This window comes from Lycorma delicatula, chromosome 8 (genome assembly GCF_047948215.1).
Source record: "Lycorma delicatula isolate Av1 chromosome 8, ASM4794821v1, whole genome shotgun sequence".
NCBI lineage: Eukaryota > Metazoa > Arthropoda > Insecta > Hemiptera > Fulgoridae > Lycorma > Lycorma delicatula.
The window spans coordinates 20,262,200-20,284,736 of record NC_134462.1 but is presented as its reverse complement, the minus strand read 5'-3'; the positions used below and the strand labels follow the sequence as shown (position 1 = coordinate 20,284,736).

Below are 22,537 nucleotides of genomic sequence, written 5' to 3'. Positions count from 1 at the left end.
AATTAATTATCCGCAATGCAGTTACAAATTTTATTTCAATACAAATAGAAAACTTACATGTACATCATTTTTCAACATAGTCCCACTCAATTTCAACGCACTTGGTCCATCGTTGCACAAGCTTCCTGATGCCCTCACAAAAGAAGATTTTCGGTTGAGCTGCGAGCCAGGAATGCACCGCTTCTTTCACCGTTTCGTCCGAGGTAAATCGATGGCCCCTTTGAGTAGACCATACGACCATACGGAGGGTAAGCCAGTACTTCAAAGTTGAGTTTCTGGAGCGTTTCAACAGTGTGGGCAGCAGTATATGGACGGGCATTGTCGTGCAACAATACAATACTTTCGACAGCAGTCCTCGGCGTTTTCTTCGAATTGCAGACTTCAGCTTAGCAGTAAGCATCTCACTGTAACGCGCACTGTTTATTGTCGTGCTCCTTTCCTCATAATGTTCCAATACTGAGCCTTTTGAGTCTTAAAAAAACCGTACGCATCAGTTTTCCTGCGGATGGTTGGGTCTTGAACGTTTTTTGCAGGGCGAATTTGGATATTTCTATTTCCATTCCATACTCTGCCGTTTACTCTCCGGCTCGTAATGATGGATTCATGTTTCGTCACCGGTGATGATTGTGTCTAAGAAGATGTCCCATTCGTTACCATACCGATCCAAATGTTTTTGGCAGATGTCCAAGCGCGTTTGTTTATGCCACTGTGTGAGCTGTTTTGGGACCCATCTTGCACAAACTTTATGAAACCTAAGTCTGTTGTGGATTATTTCATAGGCAGACCCGTGACTAATCTACAGACGATGTGCCACTTCATCAACAGTTACTCATCTGTCTAAGAAAACCATGTCACGTGCACGCTCAATGTTTTCCTCATTTGTGGCGGTAAACGGTCGTCCGGCTCCTTCGTCGTGCATAACACTTGTGCGACCGTTTTTGATTTTTTCAATCCACTCGTAGACACTTTGTTGCAGTAACACACTTTTCCCGTACTGTACCGAAAGTCTTCGGTGAATTTCGGCCCCTGATACACCTTCTGATCACAAAAAACGGATCACTGAACGTTGCTCTTCTTTGGTGCAAACAGAAAGCGGAGCAGCCATGGTTAACGGCAGGGCAGCGATAATGAAACTAATTTAGCAGCATCAAACCTGCACAACAATTAAACCACGCATGCGTCATCTACGTAACACAACTACGAAAATAAACAAAAATATAACTAAATTTCGGATAATAATTGGCTTACCCTCATATATGTATAATGAATACTCGAATATATACAATTACTTATTTGAAAAAAGAACTGTCTATATATAGTTGTGTAATAACGTTTCTTTTATATAGGTAAATTTATTTATTTTTTTGGTAAAATAATAAAAAATGCTGACAACACAGTTGTAGGGCTTTCCTATCACGCGGCTTTTTTCTGATGCACGGCTTACATACTCATACACACACAACTTAATCTAAAGTATTTATCATTTAATTTAAATATAACTTTTTTATTTATTTAATTCAATGATTCTAACTTAAGCGCGCGCGCATATCGTATTTCATTCGCACAGATGTGGCGGTACTGCCGGCGTCCGTGGCGTGAGTGGTAGCGTCTCTGCCTTTCATCCAGAGGCCCCGGGTTCGAATCCCGGTCAGGTATGGCATTTTCACACAAGCTCCCTGATCCCTCATCTTATCCTCTGAAGCAATATATAAAAAGGTGTGGCGGTACTAGCGGCCACTTTGATTACTTATTTACACTTTAAATATTATTCATTTATTTAATTCTTCCGTTCACCTGTGACGTTATAACACACCTCGTGACGAAGGCTGAACAAAAAAAGAAAAAAACTACTACAGCAGCTGTACGCCAATTTCTGTTTCTTATAGAATATTACAAAATTTACAACTTTACCTTTATTTTTCAAAATAAAATTTTATATTTGTATTTTGAAGACAAAAAGTACTTAAAATCACCTGGATATATAGACTTAAAATCGCCTAGATAACGTAATTTTTCGTTTAAAATGTCTTCCAACAGAGTTAGCTAGAAATAATTGCAACAATACTAGTAAAATTTATTTGAGTGTTATTTTCTTCTCTTTCTACTATTGTCACTAACATTCGCAGTTGACGCGTTTCGGAGTATTTCAATTCTCAAAACTACATTTAGCACTGAGTCTTCCTGAGTTGAAAGCGTCTAATAAATAACAATGCTAAGCCCTTCACTCTCCTCACCACAACTGTGATGACCTCTTCTGCTTTGTCCATATCGCTCTAACGGTTCTCTAATGTTTTGAATTCAATCCTCGTGATTTTTTTATTTTAACAATTTTAGATTTTTAAATATTACTTCCGAATGAATGTTTATTTATCCATTAATTTTATGTTCTGTCCTTTTAATTTTAGCTTGAATATTTCCATGTTATCTAGAATATCAGTTAAATTAAAAGTAAAGTACATATTTAATGAACTAATAAATATTCAATCCGATATAATGTTCGAAATCTAAAATTGTTAAAATAAAGTCTCACAAGGATTAGCTTAAAGAAATTACCGTTAAAGCAGGAGGAGAAAACCAGAAGAGGCCGTATTGGGAAGTGGGAGGAGCTTAGTATCGTTATTTATTCGACGATCCCAACTCAGGAAGAATCGGTGATAAATTAGTTTTGATAATGGAGGTACTTCGAAACATATAAATGTAAATGTTAGATTGACAGTGCTAGAAAGGGCAGAAGGTAACACTCAAATCAATTATGGTAATCCTAGCAGAAATATAAAATAGTGACAAAACAACTATAAATAATTCCTCTAAATATTAAAAAAATGAATCATCATGATGAAAAAACTATTGTTTGAAGTATATAAAACATATTCCAGTTAAAACTCAAATCTCTTTTATTGAAGTAGGTTAAAATTTAATAAGCATCAATTAAGTAATTTTATTTATACATTTTTATGATTAAAATGAGATATGTTAATTTGTTTTATTAGCACACATTAAAAATAAAAAAATATTTGCAATATGTTAATTTAAAAAATTGTCTGTTTTGAAAAGGAAACGATAGTATAAATCTAACGATTCATTTCTAGGTTCATAGATATGGAATAATAATTACAACGATCTGTCAACAACTTATATTGCCTTTTACAGACAATTCATTATCTCTTGTCATATTATCATCACACACTTCGTTAAATTGTTAATATTCATCAATTCATTTCATTTCTATATAATTAGTTTCCTGTACAATTTTGTTTTTATAAATGCAGTAATCATTATCTGCATTAAAAAGAGATTGAGTTTTGTATTAAAAATTTTATGAATAAAGTTATTAAAACTAAACACCGTAAAATATTGTTAAAAATATTCCAAGTAAAGACTGCTTAAACTAATTTTAAATTAGTCTTTTAAGCTAATTATAAAATAAGTTATACTACAGTGTTTTTTATTTATTTTTGATATGTTCAATTCAAATAAAGATTATGTTGAACACATATTGGAAAACAAAGAAAGCCTTTGATAAAAACTTTGGAGTTTTAAAACACTAAAACTAGTTTACCTTTAAAGAAAAATAAATAATAAATTAAAGAGAAAAAATGCAAAGAAATGTTATCATTGTAGACAATCCTAAATGGAAAGAATAGATTTAGTTTAAAATCATCTATCATGACTTTAATACTATTATTTGTAATACTGTACATCATTGCACTCCTTTAATATGTTGGAGCTTTTTCCCGTTTACATCTTTTATCTGTGTTTTTACTTTTCTGGGTATAGCGATAAATGCTGCTATAGCAGTTGTAGATACACCATGAAGTATATAGATCGGTTAAAAAAAAAAAACAATATATAAAATACCGATGTTTTAAAGTTTTGAGCCTTAAAGATATATTTCATATTTTTTTTAACAAAAAAATAATTTAAATAAATTGTAAATGAACTGCGAGAAACTCTTTTCTTCAAACATTTTCAAGTCCCAAACATCTATTTTTGTCAGATGAACTTTTGTGCATGTTAACCTGAATTTGGTCTTATAATTAGACCCCCGTGGACCGATTTTCTTCACTTTTGGAAGACAGATACTACATTTGGCCGGAAAGAATATAATACATTTTTTTAGCAAAAGTGGGAAAAAGGGGTGAAGTTATTTTTGTCGAATTAATATTTCAAATTTTTACTGGGCACTTAGCAACAAAACGTTTCTTAGATTTTTTTTTCTTTCGTAAAGAATAAAATTTACTCAAATATTTTATTAAATATTGACCCCCTCCCAAAAAATTACTTTTTATATCTTTCTTTTAGATATAAATTACTTCAGAAGTGGGGTTAACGGGGGTTTTTTGCATCTGTATTTTCTACATTATTATGCCTCCAAACCATTGAAAATTTTTCTTCGTCTTTCCCGCTTCATTGGTCTTGGCAACAAAGAATATATTTTTATAATTTTTAAAAAATTAAAAAGAAAATTATATTAAATTAAAATCCATCTCGCAAGTTCCCCATTGCATGTAAAATGTAAAAATCTTAATTTTTTGAAAGCTATACTTTTTAGTGTGTCTTAAAGTAAAATCTCTTTCTTACAGCTTTATTTAGAAGATTGTACTTTGTATTTTTAAAACAATTTTAAAAAGTTTTTAAAAAAAAATTATCAACACTTAAGGATTATTCTCATAAAAAAATTATTTTACCCGAACGCTTTCTCTTGAATATATATAGGAGCCCCCAAACTGAAAAAAAATCGCAAATTTCAAATTTTTAATGCTCAAATCGTAATTTTTTAATAAAAACAGTTGCTAAATAACATAATATCCCTTTCCTGATGGAGAGGGATAGATATAAATAGACACAAAAGATTAAATTGAAAAAAAATAATGGCATAACTTGACAGGGTAGCCGGAAAAATTATGCAATTTGTTGCAGGCTATCTTTCACATAGATATTGTTTTAGGTAGATTTCATAAGAACCAATTGTAATGGGTACCAATATTCGACTTCAGGAAAATTCCGAGATATCTTCGCGTTTCACATCTCCCAGACCCCAAAACCACCGTCACTTCAAAAGTTTATATATAAACTATATATATTTCACTTTCTTGTGGACAAGATAACTGCTGTAATTTTGAGCCAATCACTTTCAAATTGATACATAAAATAAACGACCCAAAATCACAGTAGTTCGTTAATGGGTAAAATTGGACCATGGAGGTGGAATGGGGGGCTTTTTCGAAAAAAAACAAAATATCGGTATAACTTTGTTATTAAATAAAATATGGAATGTTTAAAGTTCCTACTATTCTTTCTATAAGGGCCTAAAACTTATCTAGGTAAAGGTTTCTGATATCACCAACCATTGGCTCAAGGGTTGGAAAAAATAAGGTTTCGAAGACAAAAAAAAATCATTCCTCCCTTAATAGTCAAGTATCGAATCGGTTTAAAGTGGTTATTAGCCTTCTAAACATTACGTAAAACGTTTTTCTGAAACAATTTTTGATATAACCGACTCTAACGGCAAGGATTGACCAAAATGTTGCTGGAGTTGTAAGAAGATGGGGGCTTGTCGTATGCTAATCGTGTGAAATATTTTTCACATGCAACCACTGTCGTATTGAGTAATTTAACGTTTTTCTTAACTTTAATCTTTTTTATCATCTACTTAGCACCGGTGAAATCTACTTCTGCCTTCCGGAGTGCCGAAAGGGATTTTTTTAATAGACCTATTTGTTAAATAAAATAGAAAAAATTATAGTTTGGGGGTCAGTAATTTTTAATTATTGTTTGGTTTTAATTTGTATAATTTAATGAAAATTTAAAAAGTACTATCAGTGTTTATACAAAATTATTTTTCTCTTAGTTTATTTAAAAGTATGTTTAAAAAGAAGTTAAAATTTATAAAGTAAAAATTACATCTAATTATAAAAAAAAATTAACCAGTCCACGAGTTCTACATAATTTTTCAGTTTTATATAAAAAAAATTTTTCTTAAGTTATATTAAAACTTTTTTCCTTTTAAAATACTTCTAAATAACTTCTTTCTATTGTTAAAGAATAATAATTAATTATTTAAAACAGCTGCCACGTAACAGAAGTTTATAAAGAAATAAATTTTAGTTTGTGATCTGAAATGTAATAGTATATTAACGTGTAAATTTAACTTAAGTCTTATAAATATAATTAATTTTCTTTAGTATTATTAAAAAAAAAAAATAATAAATAGATTTTCTGTTTTTGTAGAAAAAGATTTTCTGATAATTTTATTTACTGTGAATCATAGAACCGAACACAGAATATAAGTAGAGAGAAGAGAATACATTTTCTTTAAAGGCTTCATATATTTTGGTCAACGAAGTAAAATATTTCACTTTTTTATCAGTTTGCAATTTGTATTCATAATTTTTTATGTTTAGTTATTAAGTTTATTTTGTGTGTTAGTCATTTCAGTTCATTTTAGTTATTTGCGAAGGATTCAACATGGTGCTATTGCAGGTGGTCGTGTGTGTGTGTGTGAGTGTGTGTGTGCGAGCGCGCATTTGTATATATATATATATATATATATTTTTTTTTTTTTTTTTAAGGGGTCAGTTGCTTAAATATATGCAGTACGAATAGCTTTATATATTTTAGGAATGAGGAAATATAAATACAATTAATTTTATGTGTTATTTGTGTAAATACAAATAATGCATGTTTATTATTTAACATGTACAAATATCATATCTGTATATGTGATATGACATATTGCAATACGTAAACAATTTATATTACAGTATGTAACAAAATGAAATAAGGTCAAAATTAAATCAACTTTATACAAATTTTGTTAATCGCATCAAAAAATGCATTATTCAAACAAACGTAATAAAAAGAATGCACAAATTTTTTAATAAACTCTAATTAATTTGTACTCGTTTTCATTGTCAATTTTTAATATAATTGCTTACTAGTATTTAGATAAATTTAAATGCCAGATTCTGCTGTACTGTACGAGAATAAATTAAGAGGGTTATAATAATAATATTAATAATAATAATATATACAAAATAAAATATAAACAGTAGAAATAATATGAAGAGTTATTATTGATTTATTGATTATTAAGAGTTCATTGATTCATTGTCATTCATACTTAATAACAAGCGAAGTCCAAGTCAACGTTACAAATAAGAAACACCAAGCAATATACATATATTTTATATTTTTATTGATTATGTTTTGTTGGTTGCATATATTTTATACAACCAACAACAAATATTAAACGTCGAACATATAGAACATAAAAAAAACAAAAAACAAAAAAAAAGTTTAATATCATAAAATGCTGTCAAATACCTGAAGCTCCCTTTTTAAAGAATACGTAATAATATCTCTTTAGTAGAAAGGGTGAGGACGTTACGCCCAACATGTTCTATTGCTGAGTTCTTCCACTTTGGACTCTGATGTACTTAACACGCCAAAGGAGTCGGTGTCGTCTGATGCCGGCAGTAGGGGATCCTTCGTGATTTCCACTGGAGGAACTGAAGGATCGATCTCAGAGGCCTTAGCCACATCAAAATTTGACATTGAGGCGTTCAGAAAGATTGAGAAGAGGGACAAAAAAGGATAGCCTAAGGGAAACAGGCATTAAGATACCATTAAGATGAAACTCGTTTTTTATGTGCTTTGACAAATATTAACGAATTTATGAACATTTTAATTTTTGCGTGACATTATTTTTTATTAATATGATAATTTTGATATGTATTTCTTGATGTTTTATTATAAGTGTTCTGTGTGATGTTAAATGGTAAGGATTCTTTACAGCCTTGTCATATGTGTTTAATAAACATTTTAATGTGCGATTTAATTTTCATCACAGAAAATATTTGTTTTGAAAGTTTTGACCAAATTTCGTTAGAAATGGCTAGAAGGATTTTCAAATAATAAGAGCCTTTACACCCTTAATGTTGTGTTTTCGGGGTTTAATAACCATTGACAAGTCTTTTTTAGATGCTCTTTTTGTCAAGACTGGTCCTTGACTATGTCACCTGTGTTCTGTTTTTTAGGGAAGAAAATATATATATTTCTTTTGTGATGTGGAAGGGGCTAATGGCCATGGCAGCCGATACCCCCAAAACTGCCAAAAAAGGGAAGAAACCGTTACTTTTTTTTTTGCCACTACTCCCCTGGGCCGCTCCGACTGGTTGGTATTGCGCCACCCAGGGGAGTGTCTGGTAAACTCTAACGAGCCTCCCCGCCTACCGGCTGTACGTCCGGCATGGCAGGTAGGCTCGCCGGTGTCAGCTCTTTTGAGTGTTTGCTACTTTGCCCAATTTGGTAGCCACGCCATACCTCGGGTAGCCGTGACGTGGCGCCGGGTCTTTTACTTCACTTTGTTCTTCATCGAAGCCTATCAAACCCTTGGAGTCCTCAGTGGATCATTGAGGACGACACACCTCAGCATGCCGTCTCTCACCACTGAGGCTGTCCGCCCTTCCCTATTCTAACACTAGTATCCCAGTCGTTTGTCATCCATGTCTTTCTCTGATAGCACACCATTTATGAGTTCTGCTACTTTTTTCCAGTTTGTTTCATTCCTGAGCATTAAACTAGTACTTCTGCTGGGCTCATGCCTACTATGCCAGAGTTCCTCCTTTTTGTTGTCCACTTCACGCAACAGAAAAAAGTATGTTCTGCATTATCTGCTCTTCCACAATACATACATTCTGATCCTGGCCTTCTTCCAACACGATGGAGGTACTCATTAAAGTTGCCGTGACCTGTGAAAAATTGCGTGATATAATAATTAGTCTCCCCATGCTTCCTGTCCAACCATACTGCCAGATCAGGAATTAATTCTTTAGTGCGCTTGGCCGGTCCGTCTTCTCGCCATCTCTATTGCCATCTCAGTCTTAATCTTGCGTTGGCTTCGTTTGCTTCAAGGCCTTGCGCCCTCTCAACTCTATTTAGAGCCATCAAATCTATCGGTGGGACCCCAGACAATACGCACAACGCATCATAGGAGATCGTCCTGTAAGCTGATACAACCCCCAGCAACAGCCTCCTATGAGTGCTCACTAGTCTGTTAAGATTCCTTTTAATCCTGACTGAGGGCCACCACACTGGTACCGAATATAACATCATCGAGATCACAGTAGACGATATCGCTCTCCTCTTAGAGGGTCTTGGAGCTCACTGAGTTGACATTATCACGTTCAGACTCCTAGTCATCTGTTCTCCTTTTTTACATTCTCCTATTATATGCTGAGTAATCCGGCAATTTCTTTCAAACGTCACACCTAGATATTTGACCTTTTCAACCTCTGTTATTTGCTGATTCCCTATTTTAATGGCCGGATGGTCTAGTATCCTCTTCCCAGTAAACACAAGGTACTACTTATATTTATCAATTGCCAACTGCAATCCCCTCTCTTTCATCCAGTCATCTATCATCTGTACAGTGATGTTAGCTCTGTCCTGTATCTCAGCAATAGTTTTACCATTAATGAGGTCACCTATGCCAGGTCATCGGCATAGGCGACTACTTGTACCCCATCCTGATATTCAAGTCTTAGTACCCCATCAAAGGCCAGTACCCAAAGTAAGGGTCCTAATAAAGAGCCCTGTGCCACACCTCCATAAATGTTGAACCGTGGGCTCTCACTCTGCGTGTCCGCCAAACACTCTCTATTCGAGAGATATTCCCCTATTTGCCTTCTTAAATAGGGGCTGATGCCTTTCTCTGCTAATTCACTGTTTATTGACTCCCACTTAATAGATCCAAAGGGGTATTTCACGTCTAATGTTATGAATAGGGGAATACCCCTCGTTCTCCATGTACCTCTCCTAGTATCCTTTGCCCAGTGTATAACTTTTGTCGCCGCCTTAACCGTCGAATGACCCTTCTAGAATCCGTACTGGTTGTCACTAATTCCTGTCCCTTCTTCCAGTTCCTTAAGAATTCGGCCGGCACGCATTTTTTCTACAAGTCGTTACTTGATGGTAATTTATCATAACGAAAGAAAATAACAAAAGATTTTATTAGATTTTCACAAAATTTATTTCAAAAATTCATAACAGCTTTTTTGGTATACAGTACCTTCTTCAGGTGTTACGAACATAATCAGGATTATGTTACCTATTGTGTTAAATACTGTATACCGAAACAGCTGTTGTGGTTAATTGAAACCCAATCACCAAAAGAACCGGTATCCACGATCTAGTACTCAAATCCGTTTAAAAGTAACTGCCTTTATTAGTATTTGAACCTTATAATTCTCTACTTTGTAATTAGCTGATTTGCGAAGACGCGTTCACCACTAATCTTATAATTATTAATCTTAATGCTACGTATTTTCTGCTGCAGATACTTAGCAAATACTTTATGTATCTGCTACATATGTTTCCCTTTATGGGAAACTAGAGAGATCGGCCAAAAGTTTGCATATTTTTAGTTTTTGCAAATATTGTTTGAGAGCCCTTAGGCCTCTTCTGTAACTTTAAAAACGTTAACAGGAATTTATGGAAGATGTGTGTACGTAAGTGTTTTTGCCTGTATTTTAATTAATATCACCGGACTCGCTCAATATAAATTTCTTAGGAAATGGCCGAAAAAATGTATATATACGGGAGATTGAATGTATTTTGAAAAAATTAAAATAGTAGTTTTAGATATTTTTAATTTTTGATTTTTATATAACAGCCGTAGAAGATTGAGTCTTAAAACAATAAAATAATTAAGTTATTTTAAATTTTCAAAGTTTTAAGTCAAACGAATTATGGGGCGGAAGGATATTCAGTAGTATTAGAAAGATTTCATAAGAAAGCTACTTATTGTAATGGGTATCATGATTCGACTTAACATATTTAACATAATTTGGATAATTTTAACATATTTTCGCGTTTCATATTCCCCAGACCCCAAAACCAACGTCAGTTCATAAGTTTATATATATATATATATATATTTCTCTTTCTTGTGGACTCGTTAAATGCCGTAATTTTGCGCCAATCACTTTCAAATTGATACGTAAAATATAATGACATAAAATCTCGTTCGTGATCGTTAATGGGCAAAATCGGATCATGGGGGTGAAAATGGGGTTAATTTTTCGAGAAAAAAACAAATTATCGCTATAATATTTTTATTAAGTAAAATATCGAATTAGTTTAAAGTTCCCATTATTTTTGATGGGGGGTTAAAAATTTATCTAAGTGAGAAAAATTATGCTATCTTAAGCCACCCTTTTTTCTTTCTAAATATTATTCTTAAACTTAAGTTCGTCATTTGTGTGTTATATTTTTATATAAAAACATTTGTTATGAAATGAAAAATTACTTAAATTGAAATAATTTTTTATATTTTCAAAATTTTTTTAACAATCTACCCTAGAAAAATACTTTTTTTAGTGTTATTACAGATCGATATTCTTGTTTAAAGATGTATAATAACTTCATTAGAACGGTTTTACACGTATAAATGTTAATATAATGTTAAAATGATAATTTTTTTTAATTAAAAAAAAAGAAAGAAAATTGTATTAATCATTTTCTTTTCTTATCGAAAATATAGGATCTTAATAAAGAAAACGTTTTTAAAGGCAATGATTTTATGTTTAATTATTATAAATAACGTTCCTTTAGCGTGTATCAAACTTTTTTCTGTTTGCTGAACCATAACATATAAACCAGTTAGTAATTAGCTGATGAGAAACATTCAGAAAGTTTGTAGGTTGGTTGATATCAGTTTGATTTAAAATTAAAGAGCTTTCGTATATTTTAATATATTGGAGATTAAAGTTCTGAGGTCCGAGAAATTCTACGGAGTTAAAATTAAAGTTTAAATTATAATAAAGAACTTAATTTAATTTTTTCCCTCTTCTGGTCTAAAGTACGACGGTAATTTTGATATTTTTTTATTTTAATCATCATTAAAGGGATTTTTAGGGAATTACCCCCTTTTAATTGTTAGTACGTGCACTTTTTAATTGATTTAAAAAATGGCTGAGAACTATAATAATAGTAGTAGCAATAACCTTATTTTTGTTCTATTACCAACACATCACCCCTTTTAGCTATATAAAACCTAGCACTGACATAATGACCTAGACAAGGAAAAATTGTAGTAGAACAGTTAAACCCCAGTAAACAGTAGTTAGAAGATATGTTGCAAGAAAAAAAAGTAATAAGGAATAAATGTGTAATAAACACACAAAAAAGTAATAATATCCTTACAATATAAAACATAAATTCCATATATAATAACAATAATAATAAGTTATAGAAAAAGGATTAGAACTAAGACTTGATTAAATTATCGAATGAAACTAAAATAATTATAAAAAAATTTATTCTAGTTCATATATTATTTTTAACAGATAGCTTTACAATTAATGAAATACTATCAGCAACAATATCCACAGTATCAGGAAGATAAACACCATCTACTCAAATGAACCAAAGAAGCTGGTGGCTGCAACCAAAGAAAAAATGTGTCTTTCTGAATCTAGCATAAAGCTCTCATAAACCAAAATTATTATAGAGAATACTTCCTTTTGAGTACCTTAGTGCCAAATATAACATCCTTAATAATCACTTATCAGAAACTAACTAGGCCTTATAATCAGAAGGCGTCTCTGAATATTTTGAATTTAATTACAAGTAGTCTCTATTATAATTTCAAATTAGGGCGAAGTATTCAAGCACTGTTCGGAATAACCATTGTCTTTTACAGACGAAAAATCTATAGAACATCTTAAAACAAACGATAGAATCATTAAAACAGTCCAAGTTTACTCCTTGCTTTGGATGTTTGAGAAATTCGTTCGTTCCGAACTGCAGGCAGGGAAATGCCACAAAATTTATTTCCAGAAATATCGACTTGACTGTCACCTCTGTACACCACAAAATATTTGGGGAAATAATCGAAACTGTCGTTCAAGAAAGACTCTGTGAGATCAATGATGATATCAAAAAGCACTGTTTGTTAGACACGAAAAATTCATTTTACTTTCTGCGAAGGACTCCAACGATTTGATGTTTTACATTTCATTAGTAAAACTAAAAATGCCCGCCTCAGCTTTGTCAGTTTTAGAAAAAAAACACTTAGTTAGGTTCAACAAACGATAAAATGTAAGAACCATTCCAAAGTGGTCATATCATCGAATCGGAAACCTTATTTAAATTTCATTCATCCATCTCAACATGAAAATAACTATAATCTGGTCTTTCCGTAGCCAAGTTAGTGCAATTTCAACGACGACCTTTTCAATCTCATTCTCTATAGCAGTAGGGTTAAACTTGGTAATAAACAAGGCTTTCCCTTGCGAAGGTTTATTTCATTACTACTAACTACAGCCGTTTTGTTACTAATTTTCCTTTATTTTTGAGCCTTACCATGAGATTTAAGGATTGTGCAATCTTTGTAACTTACCTTTGCATTATTATTTTCCTTCTTCGTAGTACATTTAATTGTAGCAACACAACGTATTTTCAAATGATTATTTTCTGTAAGTTCTTGGTCGTCATTTTCCTGTAGATATATTGTAATCATTATTTTATGTTTACAGGGGATCAATTAGCGGGTAAATAATCTCTTAGAACATTTATAACAGTAATAATAAGATGGAATTTGATATTAATGGTACAGAGGTGTTGAATTAATTAGTTTAGAAGTTGTTGAAAATGTGTACAGGATGAACAAGACTGGTGGTGGGTTGAGTGCCTGCTGGCTAATAAGGTGATGGATTTATTATTATTACAAGATATTGTCATTAGATTGTTAAAGTTTCTGTACAGTTTAAACCACAGCCGCATAAAATTATCGATATTATTAAAATAATATCATCCTGGAAGTTTTTTCTAAGAGAGAAATTAAATCTGATGAGCGTTTAATAAATATAGTCATGCACAAGGATGAGGAGGAAAAACTTTCCCCTTATTACTTCTACCATAAAAATTGCGTGGTTTTAAATATTAAATAATATTTTGATGAGATAAATTATCGCATATATACATTGTAATATATTTATTGTAAATATGGTTTTAGTTTAGTTTATGTAGGACTATAATATGAATTTCTAACCGAATATTTTATCAGATAACGTTAACGGGAGATGGTACGGGAGAAGTTTACTCTAAAGTAACAGTTAACGACTTAACTGTAATTAGTCAAAATGTAAAATTAGTTAATGCCAATATATAAATTAATTACCACACTGATGATGGAATCCCTTCGATACTCTTACTTTATCTCTTGTTTATTATAATTATTGTTAATTTTTAATTAATTATTATTTAATTAAATATTTAATATTTTTATTTATTACATTTAATAATACTCCTTTATATTAAAATTCAATTCTATTATATATATTATTATTATTTTCATTTTGTATTTTAATCATGCGAGAAGTAATTAAAATGTTATTAAACATAAAATGATTTAATTTTTTTAAAAAATTAAGTTAAAACATATAGAATGAAACTTTTTTTATATAAGTACTAATAAAATTATAAATAATGCATGAAACAGGAAAACATACCAAAAGTAGAATTTAAAAACAAGGAGAGATTTAAATCAGAATAGAAATCTTTTAGTATCAAATAATAGTAAAGAAGTTACTGATAATATCCGTTAGGAGTTAAAAAACATGATTTTTAAAAAAATCAAAAAGAGGGAAAGTACCCCTTTTGAGATGCCATTTTGAAGCTGAAAAATGTTAAAAATTAGGTGAGGGTAGATAAAGTATAAAATTAATTTTAATCTACAGAATTTAGAATAGAGAAATCTGTGTCAAATCATTTAAAAAGAGGTTCAAGACACATGAATGATATTTTAGTATAATCAGGTTTAAATAAATTAGTAATAGAATGATGCGTAGTGAACCACCCTCATCTCCAAAGACACAGCGATTAACATGCAGGCTTCTCTAGCTTGGTTTGATATTTCAATCCTTACAAGGATTAGGCTAACTATGGATACAGGATTCATTACATATTTTACTGATGAAATTAAATAAGTAATACAGAACAAAAAGGAATTGAACATATTATTAAATCAATCAAATTACTAATGATAAAAAAATAATATTAATTTGCACTTAATTATCATGAAAATTTATACAGAACTTGCAGACCAGGCAATGCTTCGCTATTGTCAAAGAGTGGGAGAGAGAGAGTATAAATGAACATATTTAAAATTTGATAAAAAAATTAAAAAAACTGAACTTCGCAAATTTTACCTGTCACTTATTCTCCTTCCCCTTTTCCATTTCCAACTTCTCTCTTTCACCCTTCTCCCTCACCCTTCTCCTCGTATCCTTTTTACCTTTTCCCGTTTTCCACTTTGTTCTTTCCACCTTTCCCCCTTTTCACCGTTTTCCATTTTCCCCTTTTTCCCTTTTGCCCACGCGTAAATCGGTCCATTAGTTTTTTGGTCTTTAGCAGACATGCATACGAACATGCCTTATATATATATATATATATATATATATATATATAGAGAGAGAGAGAGAGAGAGAAAGAGAGAGAGAGAGAATAAAAAAGTTTGTATATTTGTTTGTTTCGTAAATATCTCGACACCAGCCCTACCTAACGGGTATAGTTTTTGTAAAAATATTTCTTTTCACGTAACTAATATTCATATTCTGAATACGAACCAAATCGGTCCATAAAAACAATTTTTCGAAATATCTCGACGCCAGCGCCACCTAGCGGGTCCAAACTAATTCAGAAACCTTCCCTGGCATGCGTTCAACCATTACCCAAAGTTTCATCGCTATCGGATGAACGGTTTAGGAAGGCATAAGAGACGTACAGACAGATAAACATTCATTTTTATATATATAGATTACCAATATTTTTAATTTATTCCTTTTTAATGATTTATAACATAGACAACACAGCAAAAACAAAAATAGGAGTAATAAAAAAAGTAGCAATAAGAAAAAATAAAGTTGTTGTTGGAAATATTAAGGTGAGTTAAGATCAAATTATTTGGCCGGCCTCCGTGGCGCGAGTGGTAGCGTCTCGGCCTTTTATCCGAAGGTCCCGGGCTCGAAAACCGGTCAGGCATTTTCACACACGCTACAAATTTTTCGTCTCATCCTCTGAAGTAATATCTAACGGTGGTCCTGGAGGTTAAAAAAAAAACAAAAACAAATTATCTATAAAGAAGAAAACAAGAAATGTGTATAATATTATTATATGGCTCAAAAATATTAATTAATAAGATTCACCTACTATGACAACGAAAATTTGATAAAGAAGATAATAAAAAATAATTTATTAATATATCTTATAATTAATACAAGAAGAATTAAAATGAATTTATGATCGAAAGAAAGGAAGAAGAAAGTCAGAACTTTTAAGTTGCAAAAGTTGTGTATAATAAATATACATGAATACGTGTTTTATGCCATATAAATGTAGGACGTAAAAGTACGTAAATCGTTATATTCATTACTACGATTAAAAATCATTGTACAATTTAACACTACAAGTTATAACCTATATAAGTGAAGAGTTATATGTCAACCTTTATTACCATTCATGTTGAATATATAATTCTGATTTATAGAATTGAATTACGAAGCCTTCATTTCGTTATATTAAATAAAAAAATAAAAAAAACTATATTTAGAAATTATAATTTATTCATTAATAGGAAAGTCATTTTATTTAAAAATAAATAAAAATACTGCAGGATTTTAATTCTTTTGATTGGCATTCTTAAGACTCTACGAAAGTAAATGTAATATTATATTATTTACGTCTCACTAAGCCAATTTATATAATGCCTACACTCTTTGGAGAGATTTTAAAATTTTTGAGGATTGTATGTATGTACACGCGTTTGAACGCCCACGTAATTGTACTAAAGCTGGTAGTAAGAGAAGACAAGTAGTAGTCATTGTTTTAATTGCATAGAATTTACATAATATTTACATTAGACCTATAGTTTTTATTATTTCATTTTTTTTTTTTTTGTTTTCAAAGCTTTGAAAGTAAAGTTACTGTAACCTTTTTATGTAAACTGGAGGTAATGCTAGCAGCCACCACACTTCTATTACATATACTACGTATATATATATATATATATATATATATATATATATATATATATATATATATAGGGCTAGTTAGGATGATCTTATGCATATTACATCAACTTTTAGACCCGTGACCCATTCCCTACTGTTACCTACTTACATAGCAACCACCACTACCTCTGCAATGCTTTCCTCTACCCAATACAACTTCACTCACTGTATGCCACAGCAGATTGTGTTATAGTGTGTGTGTGTGTGTGTGTGTGTGTGTGTGTGCGGATGTGCATGTGCGTTTACGTGTGTTTTTGTGTGTTTTTATGTAAGTATAGAGGTGTAGTAACTAACTAAAGGTTTAAACGAACAGAGGTGATGGCAAAATATATGTATATTTCATGCGTGTGTAGTGTATGAAACAAATAACGGTTGTGTATAAAGTGATATTAAGCCTAGGTTTACCCCACATATCATATTCATCTCTGCCTTTTTTTGTAGTTATAAAAAAGAGTATCTTATTTTTAAGACTGAAAAAGACTGACATAATATACCGTATAATGCATACATGACAAAATTAACAAAGTAAAAAATGGTATATATTTTTACTATCATAATTAGGAAGAGAATACACACTTGTTTTTATATTACTGAAATGTTAAGCCTAAATAATGGGTTGTCATATGTACTCCTTTACACTCCTTTTTGGGCAGTCGTGTTATAATTAACTTTTTTTTTATATAAATATGAAAATCATTTTATAAATCATTAAATAATATAATTAATGTAAACAGATTATTATTTACGAATAAATAGTGACTGTTTGCCATTAGTCAATTAATTTGTCGCAAATCAGAAAAGGGTTTAATTATCTCAATACATTTCTTAACCTAATTTAGTAAAGATCTACCGTAATATGGATGTTTTTAGACCCTCATTTTCTATTAGTTTTTTTTTGGTAAATTATGAATTAAATAATTACGTACAGTTATTTAACAAGAATATAATATATATATATATATATATATATATATATATATATATATAAATTTCGGGAGGTTTATTTTTTTGCAAAACAAGTACCGTATGTCCAAACCAAACTGGCTTTTACTTAAAGTCTTGTCTTAAGTTAGAAATTCATTAAATAAAATTACTTCGCTTAGAGAAATATTCTGATAAGCTACTACTTAGAGATATTTTAAACAACTACTAAATTACTTGCTAAGAATAGTGATAAAAACCGTGTTACTGGAATAACGGACAGAATCCCGTTTTATAAAACAACCAGTTTTTAATCTTGTAGATTCAGTTCTATTAATGCATGCAGGGAAATTACGAATTAATCTGGTAAGGAATAGTTCAAATTCATTAAAGTATGGCCATTTAACTGTAAAGAGTATTATGCGGGCATAAGTGTACAGAGTCCCCATTTGGACTAGGTCAACAGCTTTTCTACGTTACATGAACTCATTGATAACTGATAAAGGTATGCGTTTAATTTGTCGCGTGCCTGGTTATTGTTTAACAAAATTATTTCTATTTACTTTTATATTTAAAGGAAAAACTAAATAATTTAATTTTTTTATACGTTATTATAATTTGGCTACACCAAAAGAAAATATATTTTAAAAGATTTTATTGTGTTCCAAATAAGATCATATCTTCTTTTATTCGTAATTACATTCTATAACGTACTAAACAAAGACAAAACTATTTTTTATATATTAAAATATATTGAATAACGGGAAAAAATGTTACACCTCTATACTATTTCCGATACCAAAACCGTAAAAGTTTGACAAAACTTTTTAAAAATTATTTAAAATAACTGTTTTAAAAGATGAAATTCTGTTTTTAACCTCATTAAATTTTATATCGTTTTGTCGACTGTTTTGGTAATCATGGGTCAAAAGTAGATGACATTACCCAATTCTAGGTATGGTTAATTAGTTTTTATAATAGAATTATAAAAATATTTAATCATTTATATATTTTTATTTGAAATTTAAACGAAAGATAGTAAGTTAATAAAGAAATTATTTACAAATATTAAAATAACTGTATACTATGTGGTAATACCGTAGCGAACCCAAACTTTGATTTAAACTCAGAATATTAGGGGTTTTTCTTAGTACCGTACTGTGGTTGTAAGTACGTTAGGTTATTATAATTTTATTAAATTATTTGTGCAAACAACAAATCGAAGCATAACTGTTTTGTTAATATATTGAAAAGAATTGCATATTATAAGAGTAAATAAAAAAATTTAATACAAATTTCAATCGAAACATAAAGCTGTTTGTAGCAAGAGAAACAAGATGCAGAATCTAAAAAAGATTCCTGGCTTTCATTTACTTACTCACAAAATGATACTTTTGTTACCATTTAAGGCCACCTGTACATAACGGACAGTTTAATAGCATCCTTCTCACAACATACTTTCCGTCGGATGGAAGTGTGCAGGTTGTAATGATCCCGAAACCGTTTAAATCAGTACACCGTGAGCCTTCGTACAGACACATAAGATTACCTCTTCTCTCTAGATCTTTAAGAGATACTTTCTTCAAGGACTGTGACCTATTTTAGAGCAAGAACATTTTATTCCTGACATCAGTTGGGTTTCGGAAGTGGCCATTCCACTACTGAATAAACATATAGGATTGTTAATGTCGTCAACAGGTGTTAAGAAGATAAGAAATATTGTTCGGCAGCGTTTTTTGATGTTCAGCAGACCTTCGACAAGGTGTGGTATTGTCCAATTTCTAAGCTAAAAACTAACTTGCATCAATCATTTTACTTGATCCTGTGTAGCTACAGGGATGGTTGTTTTTCACCGGTTAATTATAATCAGGAGTTTTGAACTTATTGACACAAGTCGGATGTTCCTCAAGGCTCAGTTTTGGACCGTGATTTCTATAAAATTGCAATCTGTGTGATCTAATCAACGAGAGGCTGACTAAATGGAAGATAAAAGTTAATTCAGTGAAATCAAGTGATGTGATGTTTGAAATGATGAGATGGGAGATCTGCTCATCGGCTCCACCTAAATTGCATTTTCATCCCGCAAACTGACCACGTATGATATCTAGGTCTATATCTGGACCCCCGTTAGAGATGGACATTTCATGCGATAGGGAAAAAAATAGCTTAATATTTTATTACTATTATTATCTCAGTTTTCATTAGTTTAAATCATATTTGCAAATATGTTAATATCCTAAAAGAAGCCTCTTATTATTATTTTAACCCGGGTGATGATAACGGGTGAGCGTTTTTTGATGTACTGGTTATTAAGTAGGAGGCCACAGTTGGTCATAGTTGCTATACAAAATACTTTTGAAGCCGGTATGGATCTACGGTATCCAACTTTGGGGGATAGTATGTAGAAGCATCATTGATATTATCCAGCGCTTCCAGATCAAATTAATCAGGAGCATAACGGATGCACCACAGTTTGTAAAGAACAGTGAGATCCGTGACTAGGATTACCATATGTTCATGAGGAGGTCCAAAGATTCAGTTCAAAATACAACCTAAGGCTAAACAACCATGAAAACCACTGGATGTGAACAGCGAGAACATTTAACGGCTGAAACGCTGGGAGATACTGTGTGATATTCGTAGTGGAACTTCTTCAATGTTCCTGTGATTCATTTCATTACTTTGTTTAGGAGCCAGTTGATTGTTTAGTTTTCTTACTTCATTGTTCTATTTTGTTACTACTTTTTGTTACATTATTAATAATTATTTTTTTGTGAATCATTGTATGTTGCTTTTAATATACGTGTTGTTTACGACCATTTATATTTATTCCTTTGAAAGTTTCTTATGAAAGCTGCTCTTCATGTCATTTTTTTATGATTCAATTCACGTTTGGTTTTTGTATACGTGGAACTTATTTTAAACAAATTTTGAGGCCAAAAAAAAGTAAAATTATAATTAATTATGTTAAATATCTACGATCTCTGTTTTAGACTAATTACAAAAAGTCAGTAATATTTATGTAGTCTTAAACTTTTATAAGCTGATATTAAAAAACAGTTATTTTTGTATTATTCTTTTCTATGATGAAGGAAAGAGATGAATTTTTTATCGTAAGAAAAGATGCCAAGTCTGTCAGGGTTGATTAAATTAAAAGTTACAACAACAAAGCAGGTATTTAATTAATTTATTTGCTTACCGTAATCGTAATATTTTTGTAAGTCAGAACCAGATGCAGTGGAAAAGTATCCAATTTACAACTTCTCAAAAGTGGCTCAAATCTTCCTTGTTCTGTAATCAGGAAAAAATAATAATTATATTAAAAAGATTCAAATAATTTTCATAGAATCAAAATACACTTTTTTTTTGCTTGATTCTTTAATTCACTATAGAAGCTTTAGCTTATGCATGGGTATATAGAAATAAAACTTTAGAAAACGCTATGATTGATCGGGATTGGAACCCGTTACACCTCCGAATGAAAGCCGGATATAGGCCTCCGGATGAAGTCGTTTCTACGACTCCACGTCGGAGATCAGCATTTTGTTTAATATAATATTGACATCAAAAAAGGAATGATTCCAATTACTTAATTTAATCACGTATTTATATAGATTTATAATATTTATTTAATGTTTATGTACAGATTATTTCAATCGGTTGCATACATAAAGCAAATCCAGGAAATAGGAAGTCTCCAAATAGACTACTTACCCGTATTTATTTTTAAGAGGTTGTTTGAAGTCTATTTTACCATTTAAATACACTTACTCTAGATATCTTTTTGCAGGTATTTATGCAGACCTACGTTAAATAAAATAAGCAAGAACACACCCACACACACCTCAAAAGAGGAAATAATATGCGATATATTATCAGCAAAGTAGATTTAAAAATTCGTGGAAAACATTTTCATACTATCGTATGATAGAACAATAAAAACAAAAAAATCTGAAAATCCATGGATTCATTTTCTTTGCTTTAATGTAAATAACCAAACCTAAAATTATTATTCATTATTAACTTTATTTTTTTGCTTCTGTAAGCATTGACTTGTAAGGCCCTCGTCACATTCTTTAAAATAGATTTTAATTCACCGGCAGGTTCGTCAGATGGAAGGATGTAAAGGGCCCTTGCATTTTATTTAAAAGTACTAAAATACCATACCACGAAATATTTAAACACTTATAGGGTATAAAGGACCCTGACACTTACATAAAAACAAAAAGGAAAAAAAGAAAGACGGTAAAAATATATAAAATTCTAATAGTCTTGACAATTTCATGAACTTAAAATAAAACCAATGTTCGTGCAAAAGCTACTTTACAAACTTGCATGCATGCATGTAGATAAGCTATCTTTTCTTCTTTACCGCATTTCAAATCAACAGAAATATTGTTTGTTAGTTCATACCTCTTTCTGAGGTCTCCATACTTATATAGTATACTCTTCGTGTAGATGCTTGACTGCAAGCTGTTTGTTACATGTACTGCTCATCTGTATTTCTTCGCCGGTTAAAAACATATGAATTTTTTATTTAT

General features: G+C 31.0%; 1 protein-coding gene across 1 annotated transcript in view; it reads right to left on the bottom strand.

Annotated features, from left to right (window-relative positions):
- LOC142329143 (locomotion-related protein Hikaru genki-like) overlaps positions 1–22,537 on the bottom strand; it is a 705,478-nt gene that overhangs the window by 422,364 nt on the left and 260,577 nt on the right. Inside the window, exon 3 of the mRNA XM_075373481.1 lies at positions 21,196–21,287. Within this exon, the coding sequence (XP_075229596.1) occupies positions 21,196–21,287 (92 nt within the window). The remainder of the gene's footprint in view (positions 1–21,195; positions 21,288–22,537) is intronic.